This window comes from Suricata suricatta, chromosome 3 (assembly GCF_006229205.1).
Source record: "Suricata suricatta isolate VVHF042 chromosome 3, meerkat_22Aug2017_6uvM2_HiC, whole genome shotgun sequence".
NCBI lineage: Eukaryota > Metazoa > Chordata > Mammalia > Carnivora > Herpestidae > Suricata > Suricata suricatta.
In genome coordinates, this window is record NC_043702.1 from 169,831,665 (window position 1) to 169,852,454 (window position 20,790).

A 20,790-nucleotide genomic window follows, 5' to 3' on the forward strand; every position below is an offset into this window, starting at 1 on the left:
CTCCATTTTTCTAAGTTTCTCTGCATTGTTTTGCACTGTAAACAAATTATTTTAGATTCATATTTTTTCTTTTCTTTTTTTTTAACATTTATTATTTATTTATTTAGAGAGAGAGAGAGAGAGACAGAACGTGAGCAGGGGAGGGGCAGAGAGAGAGGGAGATACAGAACCGGAATCAGGCTCCAGGCTCTGAGCTGTCAGCACAGAGCCCGACGCGGGGCTCGAACTCACAGACTGTGAGATCATGACCTGAGCCGAAGCCGGACCCTTCACCGACGGAGCCCCCCAGGTGCCCCTGGATTCATATTTTCTTGAAAGATACTTCCCTAGGGTCTCCTGTGAGTCATGCTACCACCCGTCTTCCTGGGCCTGCCGAGAACAAAGGTCCCGACCGCTCTTCACCTCGTCTCGGGGCTGTTTCCAGCAAGCAACCTTGAGAGAGGAGGTAATGTCTTCCCCTGGAGCCGAGGAGCCCCGCCCCCCACTTGCTGTACGGCTCAGCACTCCTTCCCTGCGGTAAAGGAACACTGCGTGCACTGCTTCGGCCGGCCCGTATCGCACGACCCCACGCTCGGAGTTCTAACAACACCCGAAGTCTTGAACCCAACTACACCACGCTGTCTCCGGAGAAAGAAACAACAAGTGCCAGTTCGCCACGCCGAAGCGGTCCCTCCCGTTCACAGCATGTCTGACACCCGCAGGCAGAAAGGGATCTCCCCAGCACCAGTTGCTTAGGAAGGCTGTAGTGACCAGGGCAGGACCCCCTGGGCAGAGTGGGATGGGGGGGCGGGGTCACGGTCACTGAGTAAAGAATCAGGAAGGGGTGCCAGGTAATAAAGGGTCTGGAGGATGCTCAGTGGGGTGACTGGGCTGGGAAGAAGGCCCGGGGCCTCCTGCAGCGGAGCCCGTCCCCTCCATCAGCCTCCCTTCTGATGTTATTTCTAGTCTGACCTGGTTCCTCCTCATTTTCTTCCCACTGTTACCACCGACTGGTCTCCAGTAGGGGTCTGCCCCACCGTGGCCCAGGGTGGAGGACACAGAATACGATTCCACCACATCTTTTTTTTTTTTCTGGTCATTTATCCCAAACAAAATAACTACAACAATATAATTCCGTGGACCTAAAACGAGAGCCACAATGCTTCGCGAACTTTACGGAGCTCTGGTGGGTGGAGGGGTAGTAGTTATGGCCACACAGATTTCAGCAGGTTGCCTGTGTGCAGCCCTTGGTTTGATGTCTGGGAACATTCGATTGCCCTTTAGAGAAAGATAAGCGTGCTCTCCGAGAAAGGCCACTCTGGAGTCCCGAGATCGCCATTTATCAAGAAGCTGCGTCAGAGGATTTCTACACCAAGACGAGAGACTACGTTCATTTTTTTCCATCACGATCAGAGCCAAAAACCAACCGTATTTCTTGAAAACTTAGGTGAGGCTTCCAAGAGTTAAACCGAACAGATTTACCAGCAACAGGCAGGAAGACTGAGATTATAATTTGAACCAGGCAAACTGTTTCATAACAGAAAATGTGGCACTTAATGCAGTTTGCAGAATATGGTATGCAAAAAACGCGACTCAGGTCTCCAGAGAGCAAAACTAGCCAAACAAAAGAACAAAAAAGGTGGAAAAAGGAGCCATGTCAGCCTTACAAAGCCACAAAGGACTGATACGCCTTCTTTTGCTGAATTACAGCTTTTACACCACACGTTTGGGTTAAAAGCACAAAAAGCACCTAACGAAATTTTTTTTTGGCCATTTTGAATCAGAAATTTATACTTCAAATTTATCATAATTTAATGGAACTCGGGTCTAACAAATACACACTATTAAGGTCAAACCAAGTCACTAACACCAGAGACCATACCGGCGGATCAAAGTCTCCTGCAGCTCCTTCTGGAACAAATTTACTTTGGGTTCCTGAGAGGCTTGGCCCAGCTGATAGGACAGACTGATGTTTCTTTACTTGAAATAAACACGAAGTCAAAACCTCTACCAGAAAACTCATACTGAAAAGGCCTGGCTCACTTCCTGATATGCGGGCCAAGGAAAAATAAGCACAAAATCTCAACTCAGGTTGACTAGAAAATTTATTCTAATTGCCTTTAGGTCTCTTGCACTAGACACACTACTTGAAATCTTTCTCTTATAATAACGTCAACTCTAAATTCTGAAAAGTAGTAAGGAACACTAGCCAACAAGTATTACTGAAAAAAAAAAAATCATACCTATTGGTTCTATGCCTTCCCATCTCTGTTCAATGTTGACAGAGGCTTCATCAGTAAATTATTCACCAAATGTACAGAATACTCTTAAGGGTGTAAGAGCAGAACAAACATGTCTTTTGCACCAAAGAAGCTATACTGAATGTCCACTGGTCAATAAATAATTAAATGAAATGTTCAGAGAGTACAAAACGGGTCAGCAGAACACAATGAGTGCCAAGATTAAGATGCTCATTACATAGGGGCTCCCGGGTGGCTCCGGTGGTTAAGCATCCTGCTTGGGACAAGGTCGTGATCTTGCAGTTCACAAGTTCGAGCCCCGTGTGGGGCTCTGAGTGGACAGCTTAGAGCCTGGAGCCTGTTTCAGATTCTGTGTCTCCCTCTCGCTGCCCCTCCCCCACTCACACTCTGTCTCTCTCTCAAAAATAAACATTAAAAAATAATTTTAAAAAAAGATGCTTATCGGGGTGCTGGGTGGCTCAGTCAGTTGAGCGGCCAAGTTCGGCTCAGGCCATGATCTCACCGCTCGTGTGAGCCCTGCGTCGGGCTCTGTGCTGACAGCTCGGAGCCTACAGCCTGCTTCAGATTGTGTGTCTCCCTCTCTCTCTGCCCCTCCCATGCTCATGCTCTGTCTCTGTTTTTCAATAGTAAACAAATGTTAAAAAAAAAAATTTAAGAAAAAATAAATAAATAAACGTTTAAAAATGCTTATTATTCAGATATTAGCTAACAGCAGAAAAAATTAAAAGGCCTCCTGTTTTTAAGTACAATGACTGAATCAAAGAATCTAGGACTGGGAGGACTCTATCCATAACGTATCTGCACCTCTCCTAGTTGAGCCCTCTGGAATAACCCAGAACAATCCCCGTTTTCCACACATCAACCTTCACGTCCTGGAATCGCCTCCCGGACCCACATTCAGTGTTCTCTTCTTCAGTTTACAGAGTCCTTCCAAACCTCAGCCCTTCCGCTCCCCCGGTTTCCAGACGGCCTCCCCTTCCTAGCCACACTCCTCTAGGCTGTACCGTGATCAGTCGTCATGCGTCTATGACTACAGACTAACATCTTGTTAATAGTTTGACAACTGTGACATACTGTTATTCTCTAATTTTTAAAGTTCTAATTAGGGGCGACTGGGTTGCTCAGTTAGTTGAGTGTCTGACTTTGGCTCAGGTCACGATCTCATAGTCTGTGAGTTCAATTGGGCTCTGTGCTGACAGCTCAGAGCCTGGAGCCTGCTTCTGATTCTGTGTCTCCCTCTCTCTGCCCGACCCCGCTCACACTCTGTCTCTCTCAAAAATAAATAAACATTAAAAAAATAAAATAGAGGCACCTGGGTGGCTCAGTCGGTTGGGTATCCGACTTCGGCTCAGGTCATAATCTCATGGTTCATGGGTTTGAGCCCCGCGTTGGACTCTGTGCTGACAGCTAGCTCAGAGCCTGAAGCCTGCCTTCTGATCTCATGACGCCTTCTCTCTCTGACCCTCCCCTGCTCATGCTGCCTCTCTCTCAAGAATAAATAAAAACATTAAAAAAAATTTTTTTAATAAAATAAAATAAAGTTCTAATTCGTCTTTACTTTTTTTTAACGTCTAAGATATTTCATAATAAATACTTTAACGGCACTTAGGTGGCTCAGTAGGTTAAGAGTCCGACTTTGGTTCAGATCATGATCTCACAGTTTGTGAGTTCAAGCCCCACATTGGGCTCTGTGCTGACAGCTCAGAGCCTAGAGCCTGTTTCGGATTCTGTGTCTCCCTCTCTCTCTGCCCCTCCCCTGCTCACGTACGAATGCAAACACTCTTGCTCTCTCTCAAAAATAAACACTAAAAAAATTAAAAATAAATAAATCCTTTAAATGTCCTAACATGATATAAAGATAACTTTGAATATCTTCTATTTCTAGTTACATTTCACAGAAGAAACATTCCATTTATAATTTAAAGGGGATTTAAAGGAAAGCTCAGAGGATCATTTTTAAAGTCTTCTTTCATCATTCTTAGCCTTTTCAGTCTCCTATGAAAAGCACACCCTTTCTTTTATTGGTTGTACACCTTTTCTTTTTCTTTTTGAGAGAGAGCACACGTGGACGTGTGTGTGCAAGCAGAGGAGGGGCAGAGGAGGGGTGGGAGAGAGAGAATCCCAAGCGGGCTCCATGCTCAGCACAAAGCCCAACCGGGAACTCGATTCCACGACCCTCAGATTGTGACCTGACCTGAAATCAAGAATCAGATGCTCAACCGACTAAGCCACCCAGGTGCCCCACACCACTTTTTACCCGACAATACCACAGAACGGTTCTAGACATCTGTATTTTCTTTATTGTAGAAATGCTCCCACACACCAAAAGGAGAGAAAGATTACACACCCAACTTTGAAGACCACTGACATTCTGCCCGTCTTGTTTCCGCCATCTTGGGCACCTCGCCTTACGCCCAGAGTATTTTAAGCAAATCCCAGCATCATTTCATCTTCAACCGAAACACACACTGTGTATTAGTGCCTATCACGCCATAAACACGGCTTAACCTTTCCTAGTCCTCAAAACTAACGGACATTAAGGGTCGCGGCTAAGCCTGTCCTACCCACGTCTACTCTCGTCCGACACTAGTCCTCCTCCGTGTCTGGCTGTGCCGTTTCCACCGGCTCTGCACGCTCTGCGAATTACTGCAGAGCTTCTATGTCCTCCTTCTTCACAGGACACTCCTTTGTCACGGGTCTTTACAATATTGCCAACTGAGAAGACGCCGCTGTGTTCTATGCAACAGAGGTGCAAGGTCGCTACTGGGCTACCGACGTGCTGAGTTAATAAATTAAGGTAGACAGATCAGACAGTATTTCGATAACCTGAATAACTCACAGGGACCTAGGATTCTAAAAGTACTCTGCAATACGTAAAGACAAGGTAGTATAGCAATATTAACAATCAATAATACCTACTTTTATTTTAAAGAAAACACATGAGTTTGGCTTCCCAGTAACAATCTGAAAGAATCCACTATTAGGATAGTTATCTGACTTTAACTTTCATTAAACTTTAGGCCCATGACTTCTTAGTACATAACATGAGGTATTTTTGTCTCATTTTTAAAGAAAGCAGAGTTAGCTGGCAAATGCGACAGCTGGCTTTAGGGAGGACAGATCTCAGGAAACTCTCTGTGATTTATAAATGACAAAAACTCCCCACAACAGGCTAGGAAATCTGCAGATCTGTAAAGATGGGAAAACACCAACAAATCACTGAGACAGAATTCCTGAGTAGCAAGTCATCGTTACCCAGTGCTGAGAACCCTCCAGGAGTCCAGGGGGAAACAGAAACCCCGATGAGAAAACAGTCTGCAGACTCCGAGCTGGCACTGCCAAGGACACTTCCATCAGGAGCCGGGCAAGAGTCCTGTCATAGAGCAGTGCCCGACCGGGCTGGGGAGGGCGCTCGACAGAAGGAGGCCCAGAGCAAAGGACGCACCGGCACTTTTTATCCAACAACATCAGCCTCTTCAAAACCTTTCCACTTAGATTCTGACATAATAATCTGCCCCCAAACAACGGATGTGCAATCCCAGCACATCCCTGTCTCATCCTGTAGGAAACAGAAACAAGGCAAGGCAAACAGCGTGCTTGAGTTCTGTCGTTTTTGGAATGAGGCACGGTAACGCGCTGGGTTTCAACACTTACATCCGAGCCCACGCTTCTCACGGTGCTTTGGAGGCCAGGTTTGGTCACAGAGAGCTTTCCAGTCACCGGGCTGTGGGCCACCGGGGCCGGCACCACATTCACCATGTGATTAGGGAGCGGCGCGGCTCCCCCGGCAACAGCAAGGACCGGGGCGGGAGAGGGCAGGACTCCGGGTGCCTGGAGCTGGACCACGGCGGGCGGGGAGAGCACTACCGTCGGACCTGCGTGCGGAAGGAAGAAAGGAATCACAGCGCGCAGATCACCGCGGCAGAGGACGCGGACGCTTAGGTCTCCTCTGCGGCCACGACAGGAAGATGACACTGAAGGGATTTACACCCACCAACGAAGGGGCGCCTGGGTGGCTCAGCTGGTAGGTGTCTAGCTCTTGGTTTTGGCTGGGGTCATGATCCCGCAGCTTCGTGGGCACGAGCCCCACATCGGGCTCTGCGCTGACATCACAGAGCCTGCTTGGGATTCTCCCTCTCTCTGCCCCTCCCCTGCTCAACGCTCTCTCACCTTCCCTCAAAATAAATAAATAAACTTAAAAAGCAATCCACCAATTAAAACATAATAGCAGCGCACGCACGCACGCACACACACACACACAGTGACATCTATTGTTGTGTTGGGTTTTTTTTTTAATGTTTTATTTATTTTTGAGACAGAGAGAGAGAGAGGCAGAGCATGAGCAGGGTGGGGTAGAGAGAGTTAGACACAGAATCAGAAGCAGGTTCCAGGTTCTCTGAGCTGTCAGCATAGAGCCTGACGTGGGGCTTGAACCCACACACGTGAGATCATGACCTGAGCCAAAGTCAGAGACTTAGCCAAAGGAGCCACCCAGGCGCCCCAATTGTTGTGTTTTTAATGAAAACAACTAAATTTGTTCCCTTTGAAGTTATCATTAATGACATATTTCCATATTTTTTCTCTACTGTATGCCTGTCAAACTTGCTAAGTTATGCACAGATTTTTCTACTAACCTCTGAAATGTATTAGTACTAAAAAGTATTTTTATAAGTAATAAACCTTTTATAACGAACACTGAAAGCCACATATTTTGTTTGTTTTTTTAACTTTTTAATGTTTACTTATCTTTGAGAGAGAGAGAAAACAGAGAGTGAGTAGGGGAGGGGTAGAGAAAGGGAGACACAGAATCCGAAGCAGGCTCCAGGCTCTGAGCTGTCAGCACAGAGCCCGACGCAAGGCTCGAACTCGTGAACTGTGAGATCATGACCTGAGCCAAAGTCAGACACTCAACTGACTAAGACACCCAGTCACCCCAAGAGAGCTACGTATTTTTAATTGACAGGATTTAAAAATACAACACCAAAAACATATAAATGGTGATTCAGTACCTCAATACCTGGAAAGACAGGCGCTACAAATACGCAAAATGTTAAAACTGGCAGCAATATTTACCACAGCCAAGATACGGACACAACCCAAGTGCGCATCAACAGATGAATGGATAAAGATGTGGCAAATACAGGCAATGGAATATTATAAAGAACAAGATCTTCCTGTTTGCAACAACGTGGATGGGTCTAGATAACATCGTGCTACTTGAAGTCAGTCAGAGAAAGACAAATACTATATGATTTCACTCATGTGAAATTTAAGAAACAAATCAACAGAGAAACAGGACAAATGGCAACAAAAACCAGAGCCCTAAAAACAGAGAAGAGGTGGTTCCCTGGGGGAAAGGGGTGAGGAAGGGGTGAGGTAACGGGGATGAAGAGCACACCTTGCAATGAGCCGAGTGATGGGCAGAACTGTTCAGGCGTTACACCGGACACCCGAAACCAGGAAGACTCTATGTTCATTATACTTCAATTAAAAACACTTTTTATAAAGTTCTTTGCAATATCCTTGTTTAAAACAATGTTAAAACCATTTGAGATGAATTCACAGCCAACAGGCACAGAAAACATAAATCTGTAAATTTAAAAGTCTGTAGATAATACCAACGCCCCTTACACACACAAGATGGCCTAAAAATCTTTTCTCGATCCTCAGCATTTAACATTATTTTTTAAATTCTGTTAATTGGAGAACGAGCATCATTAACCTGAAGAAAACTCCTGTAGCTCATAACTGTGGTCTGTTAAAATCGTACTTGCCGGCTGAAATGTCCCCTTTCAGATGTGGCCAATTTCATCAGGTGCTCAAAGCCTCCCCAGCATCCCCAGCTGTTTGAGAAAAATATCTAACAAAATAAAGGTACTACAGTAACCAGCAACTAAAATTACATAAATAATTCTTCTTTAAGGGGAAAAAAAAGTATTATACATTCAGACCACGTAACATGACCCACATAAAACTCAGCTCGGTATTTCAAAGGATCAAGGAAAACTAAGAATCTAAACAATACTCCAGAACACCTGTGTGTTAAGAACACCTGTCTTGGCATAAAAAAAAATAACTTCTATTAAATCAAAGTCTTTGTTTCCGACAGCCTCAAAAACCACACTAAAAGATCTCAGTAAATGAGCACGAAAGATCTAAACATAATTTCACACACTTGTAATTTGTACAATTTACTTGCACAAAAATGATCACTAAACATTTTTATCTACTTTTCCCTTGGGCTTTTATGAAATAAAAACATATAAAATACAGAAATAATTCATAAGCAGATATAAATATTCTAAGCAAATAGGCAAATAAAAATATAAATAAAATAAATAGCACATGACCAAATGTCAAGTTTTCTGGTAACACATTAAAAAACCACATCATTATTAACTCATTATTATGTGAACTTAAACCAAGGGTTCTCACCCTGAATATAAGTATTCTTTTTACTATCAAAAAGTATGGGGCGCCTCAGTGGCTTAGTCGGTTAGGCGTCCGACTTCGGTTCAGGTCATTCTCATGACTCTTGGGTTCGAGCCCCGCGTTGGGCTCCATGCTGACAGCTCAGAGCCTGGAACCTGCTCCAGATTCTGTGTCTGCCCCTCTCCCTCCCTCTCTCTCTCACATAATGAAATATTAAAAAGAAAAAAAATTTTTGCTTAAGGTATCCTGGTCCCCCAAGATGGTCGGCTGTCCACTTGGCTTCTGGGGAATGAGAAAATACATGTTGAGGAAAGGCTACTAAGAACTTTGTAAAAATTTAAAATAAATCTGTAGTTTATTAGTCAGAACTATAGCCACAAAAATCTGAAAACCAAGAGTTCAAAGACACAGAAGACAAACTCGCCAGTGTACAGAAATGCCTGCCCCCATATGGGGGTGCAGACGCCTTGCGCCCCCACCACCCACACCTTGGGTCCAGTCTGTGGGCTGGGAACCACTGGACTTAAAACAATACTCTGAGAAAGAGCTTCACTGGAAGCAGTGTTCCAGAGCTTCTGAGTTTCAAAATTACAATAAGAAGGTCCCAAAATGAAATCCCAAAATGAACTTGGGGATTACTCCAAAGAGCAGAGGAGGTGGCTCATAAGTGTAAAGAATTCAGTCATCTCGAAGAGAGGTTCTTACATCTAGGTCCAGTTAACAATGCAGATGGCTTCATGATACTTCTTACCAACTAAGTCAGAAAAGCACCCAGTGTGTACCGTCCGTGGCCTAGTTACCAGCACCCGCTTGCCGACAGAACCACATCGTGGAGGGAGGGAGACGGAGCGCCACTGAGGCAAGGTCTGTGCACGAACATGGCTGCGAGTCCTATGGGGCCACTGCTGCCTCCTGTTCTCTGTGACCCGCGTCAAACCCTTTCACCCCAGGGCGCACAGCGATCCTCAAATTAGCGAGCATCTAAATCCAGGCTCCGCGACACCCTAGGCATGCTTGGGTCCCCAGAGTGAGTGGGGAGGAATTTCCATGGCGACGTGGCAAGAAAAGCTCTCACGGTGACCTGCGCAACACGGGCCTGCGAGGGGCTCACGAACCATAAAGTGTTACGCACAGGGCCGTCCTGGGCCTTAGTTAGCGGCTGAGCGTAGTGACGACTGTCCCTAGTGTGAAGCAGTCCAGAAGGACATCCCCAAAGGCTGCGTATCCGTTTGAGCATGTGCAAAATCCTCAGACACTACATGCAGGGCCGCCTCAACAGAACACGGGAGACTCGGTGCTAAACGCTTCGGACTGCATACAACTCACCGAGTGCAACGGTTCTTTCTGGTCAATCTTCTCCAGGGACTTCGAACTACGTGTCACGCGTTTCTGAATGCCTACTTTGTCTAAACCAGGAAAGCTCTGGGACCCAGGGTATAGAATTTCTGTCTTAATTTTCTCCTCTATAAACAGACAATAATAATACCTATCCTCACAGAGCTGATAGAAGGATTCACCAAGGTAATGCACTTAAACACCTACAACAGTGTCTGCCACACGGTAAGAATCTCAGTGTTGGCTGCTATTTATTAATTTCCCATTTCTGTATAATAACAGCTTCCATTAAGGGTACTGCATGTATTATTAGTTAATTAGTTCTCATAGTGACTGTTAATGTAACTGTTCGAGTAACGGTGTTAACTCCTTGAGATCAAGGAGCACATCTCCGCGTTCTTTCAGCGGCAGTAAAGTGGCATCGTGACTCGTCACACACTGTGAGCCAGACCTGCGGGCCCAGGTTCCGACTCCACCTCTCACGTGCAGAATGGCCTGGGGCAACTTATATGACCTCCTCCGATGCAGTGACCGGCACCACCGTCCACCCAAAAAGCCCAGGACAGGACACAATCCTCTCTATCCTTCGCTCCCCTCCCAAGCCGTCCGGTCACCAAGCCCGTGATCCCGCACTTCTCCGTACCCGCACTGTCCATCCCGGGCCTCCGTTCTCACGGACCCCGCAGGCTCTCACCCCCTCTCACCTGCACGCCTCCTAACAGTCTTCACGGACTTAGGGGCAGAAGCGGTTTCAGACAGACACGACGGTCTGAGCCAAGAAACCAGGGAAAACTAGGATACGAGGGACAGCGGCCAGATTCATTGGGCTGGACGAGGAAGTTGGGTTTATAAAAAGGAGTGATTAAAACGTAAAGTTAGAAAATGAAACTGGAGCCACACAAACCATGGTGCGCTTAACTTCCAAGTTAGAGAATTTGAACTTAATCCTGTAAGAATTACTCTTTTTTAACGGTAAAATATTTACTACTGATACGTACGTTGATTAACTAAAACGCCTCTCCTGCTGTTCCCCTCTACCTGTGTCAAGTAAATGGAAGACATACATTGAAATCTGTATGTTTGAATAGTACCAGCTCTCTAGATTATACTATAAAAACAGACAAGCACCTGCTCCCCAAACAGAACTCCTATCTTCAGAGGACGGGAAGACACCGACCTTCTGACGAATGTGCGATTCAGGTTTCTGAACCCGAGAAACTGCTCAGAAAAGAAGAGTTTGTCTTCTCTCTCTCGTACATGACCCACTAAGAGCAAATTCCTAGGACTATCCCTTGCTTTACCCACTAGTCATGCTAATGTCAAGTTCTGCTTCATGTACTTGTGTTTTAATACATGACGGGAACAATGAGGAGGTTCTTCGTAAGTTTAAATTCTTAGCCTTTGGGAAGATACGGGCCCTTCTGAAATCCTGACGAAAGTTTTGGAGGCTACCCCTAGAAAAATCCACACATACAGTAGAGCATGCATTTTATTTCATGGAGTTCACGGACACCTAGCACCCACTCGCAGGCCACAAGCGCACCCATTCTACAGGACAACTGCTTTTCGAGCGAGAAGGGCAGCAGCGCCGCGCCTGTCCTGACCGGGCAGGTACCTCAGGTCTGTCTGGGGGGTTTGGGTGCACACTGATGGATTGCCACTGACTTGTCCAGTCTCCCACCCACCTCTTCTCTGTACCAATGTCCTACCGTTCGCGACCCCGGAATAGAATAAAACTCCCAGAATAACCACAAATCAAATGTATGACCTTGCTCTCATTAAAACGTGCTCCTCTTGCTCCAAAGAAAAGAATGAACGATCCAGAGCTGGAAACACAGCCATGAAAACAAAGGTTACACTGGTGGTTGATTTAAAATCCATGCCCCTTAAGATCTAGTCTCAAATTCAGGGGAAGAATGTTAGACAAGTTTTCCTTTACTCTTGGGAACATGTATCAGGATGGAGAGAGTGACAGGCAATCCGCCTAAGACCTCCCGTGTGCAGATGATCCCTACATCTGCATCGTTACCAAATCCTCACACATGAACTTCTCACTACTTGCAATGTTAGAATTCCTGGAAACGCAAGTACGCGAGGCCATCTGGTGGACAAAACACAGAAACACACACATGCTCGACGCTCGACCACATGTAGACCAGACTCCTTCCTGATGCCCCGCCTCACGATCCTGTTTACTAAACCGCACTGCCTCTGCAGAGACCAAGAGCCGCCTCTGCTGCGGAAACTCACCTCTGAGACCTGTAATGTTATTGTACATACTGACCTGTCCTTAAAAACAAGAGCTTAGGGGCGCCTGGTGGCATCTGACTTCACGATCTCACAGTTTGTGAGTTTAAGCCTCATATCGGGTTCTCTGCTGCCAGTGCAGAGCCCACTTTGGAGCCTCTGCTCCCCTTTCTCTCTGCCCCTCCCCTGCTCGTGTGTATTTTCTCTCTCAAAATAAATATTAAAAAGTTTAAAACAAAAACAAAAAACATGAGTTCACAGACACAAAAGTCTCAAGATGAAATGGTACCAAGAAAGTTCCCCAGATTTTCTTCCTCCTTACAAGTGACTTTATGAAACCACAAGCCTGACACACAGGTATTTTCCTGACTAAAACTGTTAGAAAAAAGACGTGACAAATACAACGAGTCTGGACAGCTGTCTCCCGGGCTAGGGCGATTCCTGGCGCCCAGCGCGTGCTCAGAAATTATGGCCTGAAGCAGAAGAAATGCCATGAGGCCGGCGCCGTGCCCGTCAGTCACACCAGCCGCACGCGCCCCGGAGGTACCTTTAGCGGGCGCAGGGTGTATGCTGATCACCGGCTGCTGCTTCGCCAGCGGCAGAAGGGCCGGCAGCGTCCGGATGATGACGGTTTTCGCTGGGATGCCGGCGTTGGCCTGGGGCTCGGGCGCTGCTGGAAGGATTAAAGGCTTGGGCTGAATTGACGGTTTGGAAGTCATCTGAATTTTCTTCTTTGGGGTCAGTCCATTTTCTGGAGAAGATCCAAGCCAGTCACATGTCAATCTGAGAGCAACTAAAATTCCCAGAGCACAGCTTCTCTTCTACACCTTCTTCCACACCTTATCTTGACTTCTGAGTAACGATCCCCAACTGGAGTGTAGGCAGAGCCACTCCAAACCTTACTGGACCAAAGGTCCCTAATCTGAGGCCGCTCCCTTTTCTTTTCAGGTGCAACTGATACATAGCGTTATATTAATTTCACGTGAACAGGATTCGACATTTGTATCACATAACGATCCCCACAATAAGGCAAATTAACATGTTACCATAAACGGTTATAATTTTTCTTAAGATGTAACCTCCTAGCAGTTTTCTAATCCACAACACACTAGGCTTCACTGCAGTCACCGCGCTGCACGTGACGTCCCCAGGACTTATTTCTAAGCAGACTGAGACCTTCCTTTCTGACCGGGCTGCAGCTCTGGGAAGGAGACAGAGGAGCTGGTAAAGGAGAAGAGCCAAATTCACTGAATAAAGCCTAAAGAGTAAGAGGTAATAACTGTCACAGCCACACGGCCCGCACGGTCGGTATCTTTCACTGAACTTTGCGCTCTCTTGTAGGGGATGAGGCCCACTTCTATTGTAAAGCATTTTCCACCTATAAAGACACAACCACCAAAGAAGATGATTTCCTGCCTTCCCTCTCCGCATTAACTATCCGTAACAAGCGAAACGGGTCCACTACTTTAAAAGCTAAAAGCCAGGTAACTAGACATGAACTTAATCCAACACTTTCTTTTTAAAAGTGGCGCCCACACCGTCCCCGTTAGGACTCGGGAGTCATACCAGCTCTGCTCCTCGGGCTGACGACGGGCTTATCCTCTCGCAGGGGCTCTGCGGAGGGGCTCTGCGAGCCTTCACCGTACAAGGAGAGGGGGGACATCTGGGAAGCGGAAGACAAGTCCAACTCCTCCTGTAGCAAAATGAAACACAGACTCCTGCAGAAGCAAACACACACTCCTTGCGCAGAAAATTGCTTAGAGGGGCAAGCTCCATACGTAAGCAGATAAACGCTTCAGGACAACGTCAAGGCAGACGTGTAATACATTTGAATCTTTATATACGAAGTACGAAGAGACTGGATAAATAAACATCCATCAAGACTAGGAAAAAATAACCCAGACCGCAGAGTATCTGTGTTATCCTCTCCTAGTAAAGATGGGAACCACGATGTGCTCTCACGTTTCCTCCCACCAGCGTGGTGTTTACTTGGTTCCTAGCCATAAGAACTCTCAGTATATTATAAGTCTATGGCTAAAATGCCAACACCCTTTTCCCCCAGTCTTACAAGAAACTCAAAACAAATAATTCTTACTAATTTTTATTCTTTTTTTTTTATTAATGTTGACTTTGTCCCAAACGTTTTAGAGAAAGACAAACACTAAAAGGAACAGGGCTGTTTTACTTGATCGGTGATCTGGTAATTCAGGGATGTATAAGGACAACTGCCCAGGTCCTCAGTGGATCTGTCTCTTTGTTGGCATAAGGAGAGTTAACATAGGATAAAAGTAGCATTTCTATTCTAAGATGTTATATATAATAATGGGACAGGCATGCATAAATACATCATACCATCTTCAAAATGCTCTGTAAGATTATTAAAATGAAAATTAAAAGGGGTGCATAAGTGGCTCAGCCACCTGAACGTTGACTTCAGCTCAGGTCATGATCTCACAGTTCACAGGTTCGAGCCCTGCCTTGGCCCTGTGCTGACAGCTCGGAGCCTGGAGCTGCTTCAGATTCTGTGTCTCCATCTCTCTCTGCCCCTCCCCTGCTCACATTCTGTCTCTCTCTCAAAAATAAATATTAAAAAAAAAGCTATGGTGTGCCTGGGTGGCTCAGTCAGTTAAGTCCCCAATTTCAGTTCAGGTCATGATCTCACGATTCATGAGTTCGAGCCCCAAATTGGGCTCACTGTTGTCAGTGCAGAGCCGGCTTAGGATCCTCAGTCTCCCTCTCTCTCTGCCCCGCCCCCACTCATTCTCTCTCTGTCTCTGTCTGTCTGTCTGTCTCTCTCTCTCCCTCCCTGCCTCCCTCTCTCCCTCCCTTTCTCTCTCTCTTTCTCTCAAATGAAAAAACTAAAACTAAAGTGTCACAAAACAGCTATGTACAATTGCACAGCCAATGTCACACTTCATGGTGAAATACTAAATGCATTACCATTAAAGATAAGAAACATTAACTGCTTTCTCTGTAACTCTAGCAAACATAATTATCCTAGAAAATGAAATGAAAGGAATAAATACTAAAACATAAGAGAAGCACCTTTGTAAGGTGATATGCTATCTCCTTGGGTCACATACAAGAACCAATTGAAAAAATATTTTTACAATGAAAATATTGTATGAATAATCACTCAATGGGGCCTCTGCTGGTTGAGCATCTGACTTCCCGCTAAGGTCATGATCTCACAGTTTGTGGGTTCGAGCCCGTCATCGGGCTATGTGCTAACAGCTTGGAGCCTGGAGCTGCTTCAGATTCTGTGTCTCCCTCTCTCTCTGCACCTTATCGGCTTACACTCTGTCTCTCTCATTCTCTCTCAAAAGTAAACAAACATTAAAAATAATTTTCTTTTAATCTTTAGAAAGTACAAAAAGGAAGAGATGGAAATCACACTTCTGTAAGTATAATTTGTTACATGCTTTTGACTTCAAAATAACTTAATTTTTAAAAATTAAATCATGTGGAGAAATTGTGGGACCACAGAGGACTTCCGCTAGGAGCAGTGGGAGAGAAGCTTCACAGAGGAAACTTTCTGAACTGAACCTTCCAGAATGAATGGGGGTTTTAGGGGAGAAAACACACAAGTTAGTGCGGGCAGGGGAGTCTGTATGCAAACCTAAAAGTGTAAGAGCAGAGATTTCACTGCACTTCCTCACGGCAGACCCCCAACATTGCCCAAAGCAGCCCACGAGCAGAGCACGGGGCGGGGGGGAACACGACCCCCACAGGGTTAAAGGGGAGGGGAATGTGAGGGCAGGAAGGGCCAGTGAGAAACAAGACCACACACGTACGCAGGAGGCAGATGGAGAAGCGCCTAGAACACCAGAAATTTGAATTTCATCGTTGTAAGTGCTGGGAACATGTTAAAAGGTTTAAGCAAAAGACTGACAATCAAATTTGTAATTTTCAAACATTTCTCTTTGAAGATTCCTCTGCTATGAAAAGTCTGGGGAGTCAAGAGGCAGAGAAGCCAGTTACAATCCTGCTGCCGTGATCCAGGGGAGATGATGGTGGCCTGGCAGAGACCGAGGAGATGAACCGTAAAGACATTAGTTGGATCAAACTGTCCAGAATTCACAGCGGACCATGTAATGAAGACACCCCAATTTACAGCAGGTATAATGTACTCCAGTATTAATTTGAATTTTTCTTCTTATATTTTCTCTCTCCCCATTCAAAAAAGCACCTGAATACTTCGATACTTCCTTTTCCCAGACTCAGAGCTTTGGTCTGGATAGAGAACAAAAGCATATTTAAAAAGTTAACAGATTTTTATAAAAACCCAGCCCAGGGCATCTGGATGGCACAGCCAGTTAAGCATCCAACTCTTGGATCTTGGCTCAGGGCATGATCTCGCAGTCCGTGAGTTCGAGCCCCGCATCCGGCTCTGCACTGGTGGCACGGACCCTGCTTGGGATTCTGTCTCTCCTTCTCTCTGCCCCTGCCCTGCCTGTGCTCTCACTCCCTCAAAATAACTAAACTTTAAAAAGTTAAAAAATAAAACCTCAGTCCATTCAAAGGTAGTACTAAGCATTCCTGAATTAAGAAATCCATTCCAGGTTCTATGGCCAAAGCATTACGCAAACAGACCATCTTAGAGTCTTCCCTGTCCTCAAAGACTGTTACTTTCTAACAGGCGGGAGGGAGGACGCCAGGGAAAACAGACAGTACAGTAAATGAAGAACACACTGGGTACTGGTGAAGTGCAAAGAAAACAATGAAACAGTGAAATCATGAAGGCCAGAACGCGGGGGAAGGAGGCCAAGACGAAACACACAAAGAACTTTCTGCTCTCCCAAGGCCCTTCCTCAAGACTGTTTCCTTAGGATTGAAGAAGATAAAAAGGGTCGGAGTAGCAGTTAATAAACGTGAACTGCCTCCTCCAAATGCATCCCTCCCAGACAGCATGGTAATCAAATCACCGTAAAGCCACCGTGATTTGCTGGCTACTCACAGGAACGTGCTGGGTTGAAGAGTAAGAGTCCACTAACTGCGGAGAGGAGGCTGAACAACTCGAGGAGGCTGGAGAAAGTGGCTGAGGTTTGGCCTTCACATCTTTAACGGAAAAGCACAGAGTAAAAACTCAATACAATTAGTAAGAAAGAAGGTAAAACCTACTCTTAAAATCCAATCACACTGAAGCGAAGGTCACCAAAACAGCTCCTCGAATGCAAATTCCAGATGCGGAGAACAGTGACTCTGGCGTGCTGCCGTGTGTGTGATAAGGACAGACGTGTCTATGCACGCATCTGCGCTCTCGGGCACCGGATCTCAGGAAGGGTCCACGCGCCACCCCGGGAGCCGTGGCTGCCTCCGGGGAGAACGTGCTGGCTGCAGAACGACAGCAGGAGCAGACAGCCTTCTACTCTTTAGGCCTTTTGTACCTTTGGAATATTACACATGCAAAACACGACAGATTCCTCCAAAAATAACTTTTAAAAAGTGTTAAGAAACCAGCAACAAATGGAAACCACTTTCGACAATACAATTAAAACTCACAAAAACCACCGCCCAGGCCACGTCCTTGGGTGTGAAGTCTACAACAGGGTAGGAACGAGAGAGGCACGGCACGTCCCTGCGACAGACGTAGGACACGTCCCAAGTGAGCCGCAAAATCTCTGCCATCCGTCCTGATCCATAATGGGATCTTGCCCTTCCCCACTAGCTTCTATTTCCTTCCGTTTGAATCAAGGTGGCCTTATGACCCCTTCACCCAACAGAGTACGAAGTCATGCTCTCTGGATTCCAACGCTGGGTGACGTCAGGCGAACGCAGCGTCCGCTCTGCGTGCTGGGACCCTCACACGGGAGGCTCTGAAGGCGGACCGCCAGAGACCGCGGGCGGAGAGGAAGCCGAGCCCCCCGGGAAGGCCGTGTGCAGGGGCTCGGCTCGACAGTCCTAGTCACGGAGCCATCCGGGCCAGGCCAGAGACACTTGAGTGCAGAAATATTAAGGCAACTCTAGCCCCCAACTTCCCAGCTCCTCCAGCCTTCTGATCTTCCCGGCTGAGGTCTGGACATCACAGAGCAGAAATAAGCCACTCTCGGTGTACCCTGTGCACATTCCTGACTCGCTGGTCCTGGGAGCATAATAAAATGGTTGTTGTTTTAAGCCATGAAGTTCCAGAGTAATTTGCTACATGACAATTGTACCCGAACACTGGCCTTGCGTAGCCCATATTCTCTGAGGGAAGACAAGTATTGAGCAAGACACAGAAACACATAAAATGAGGGCCTGGGACATGCAGGGAGAGGCGGACTGCAAGTGGACAGGAGGATGTGCTGCTGACTGACCGTCTCTCAGCGCTGAGGCCACCTCCCACATAGAGTCTGCGACGCACGTTACTAACTCGCATCCAGCCGGCTCCCGTGTAGGCCCACAATGGGAGAGACTAGCAGGCCGCTCAAGCGGAGAGAGGCGAGAAGGGGGTTTCTGCCTCCTCCCAGCAGCTTCGTCCCGGAAGAGAGTTTCCTCCAGGTCCCAGTCTCTCCGGGCACATCCCAAACCTACTCCATCAGGGTCCCTTAAAAACACTAGCATTGACTAGGGAGTGCGCCTTCCGGAGAAGTACGTCTATCAGATGCAGGGGACCCCTTCTTCCCAAGCTTCTTCTCTTTGATTCCCTAAATTCTGTCTGGTGCTCAGACAGGCTAACCTCTTACGGCGATATCATATGTAATTCAAAATCAGGATTTCAGATATGAACTTTTAATTCATTATGCAACTGAAACATTACATGAAATTCTTTACAGCCACGCTGGCAAGAAAGTTCTATGTGCACTGCCGTAACAAAAGTAGTCCCGGGAACTTCTTTAACCCATCACAGTAGCCCAATGACCCCACCTAGTATCAGCTGTTAGCAAACTACAAATAAAATGGGTGTGTTTAACATTTTTACCAATGAAATACCCCATTACCTGCACAGAACTCGTTTTTGATGTCCAAGACGCCTGCCTCCCAAGGCATCAAGTCCAAGTCAAAATCAAGAGTATCACAATTGTTTTCCTGTAGGTTTCAAATCAGCAAAAGGGTATGAGAAGAATAAAAAGGTCTAGAAATCAAACTATCAGACACAACCAGCCATAAATAGTTTAACTGCTACTACCCAACTTAGTTAAAATAATTCTCTAAGTCAACGGGTTCATCTTGGGAATACGGATGGCCTAGAGCAAAACCAATCCAGTTATCTGAAGTGTGGCAGGAACAAGCAGGAAGGACGTAACGGAGTCAACGTAGGAAAGACTCAGTTGGTGTCATTCTTTTCCATGGAAATCGACCATTACTAGAGTCACAAAATTGGTCTTTTGTCATACGGGAGACCCTCCAAAGGAAGTTTTCCCAATGCCATTAGTGAAAATGAGTCAAAGCAAATGCCTGCATACAGCATCGTCTCTATGTAACACTGGGAAGAATACTGATGTGGCCAAAATACATGCAAGGAATCATGAGACTTCAGCTGACTCTTTAATTATACCAAATATTAAAATGGTTACGGGGCACCTGGGGGGCTCAGTCAGTTAAGCGTCTGACTTCAGCTCGGGTCACGATCTCATGGTTTGTGAGTTTGAACCCCGCATTGGGCTCTGTGCCAAGAGTCACAGCCTGGAGCCTGCTTCGGATTCTGTGTCTCCCTCTCTCTCTGGCCCTCCCCTGCTCAGGCTCTGTCTCTCTCAGAAATAAATGTTTAAAAAAAATTTTTTTAATAAATAAGATGGTTATGTAAGCAAGAAGAGATCCACAGAAAAGGGGGCAATTTTCTTTTTTCTACTGTACAGTACCTTTCCGAACTTCTAAAATAAAATTTCTTTTTTTTTTAATCCTAGAAGATAAAACGAAGTTTCTCAAATAGAAGTCAATACACTTCCTAGAGGGACTCATAAGTTCTTTTTTTTTTTTCATTTAGATGACAGTTTTTTTTTTTTTTTTAACTTAAATAGAAGTGTATTCTGGGTCATCTGAATAGCCATCTTATACTTTATACATAAATAACAAACAGTCATGTGATTTCAAAGCCCTTACATGAGTCTGAGACCAAGACAGTACTATTATCTTAAGTGTCTAGGGTTATGGAAAGACAGAAGTTAAAATATACAAACAGTACCACAAAGTTCAAGGCTGTTAATATTAACTTAATGTGACAGATAATGAAATAGCAACAGGGAAGAAAGTAAGCCTCGGGCAAAAAGTAAACATTAATCTCTTAATTATTAACAATCATTTGGCAATAATTTCTAAAATAATAGTTATTTCAAAATGTCTATTTTGCGGTTCATTTTTATTGAGAACAAAAGGAGAGAAGGTGGCGGGGGGCCTGGGGGACTCCGTTGATTGAGAGGCTGACAGACACAGGTCATGATCTCCCAGTTGGTGGGTTCGAGCCCCGCCTCCGGCTCTATGCTGATGGCTCGGAGCCTGGAGCCTGCTTCAGGTTCCGTGTCTCCCCCTCTCTCTGCCCCTCCCCTACTCACACTCTGTCTCCCTCTCTCTCTCTCTCTCTCTCTCTCTCTCTATTTCTCTCTCTCCCTCTCTCAAA

At 45.9% G+C, this 20,790-nt stretch overlaps 1 protein-coding gene and 1 long non-coding RNA gene across 4 annotated transcripts in view; both read right to left on the bottom strand.

Annotated features, from left to right (window-relative positions):
* ATF6 (activating transcription factor 6) overlaps positions 1-20,790 on the bottom strand; it is a 185,037-nt gene that overhangs the window by 152,798 nt on the left and 11,449 nt on the right. For 2 of the 3 annotated variants that reach the window (XM_029935732.1, XM_029935729.1), the window contains exons 3-7: positions 19,175-19,262; positions 17,212-17,312; positions 13,821-13,947; positions 12,802-13,005; positions 5,895-6,115 (exon numbers count right to left, since the gene is read on the bottom strand). In XM_029935732.1, the coding sequence (XP_029791592.1) occupies positions 5,895-6,115; positions 12,802-13,005; positions 13,821-13,947; positions 17,212-17,312; positions 19,175-19,262 (741 nt within the window). The remainder of the gene's footprint in view (positions 1-5,894; positions 6,116-12,801; positions 13,006-13,820; positions 13,948-17,211; positions 17,313-19,174; positions 19,263-20,790) is intronic. The other variant, XM_029935730.1, reaches the window with a different exon arrangement.
* On the bottom strand, positions 17,675-19,155 carry LOC115288420. Its single transcript, XR_003906997.1, has 2 exons — positions 18,551-19,155; positions 17,675-18,336 (listed from the first exon to the last, which is right to left on the bottom strand). It is a non-coding gene; the product is annotated as an uncharacterized LOC115288420 (long non-coding RNA).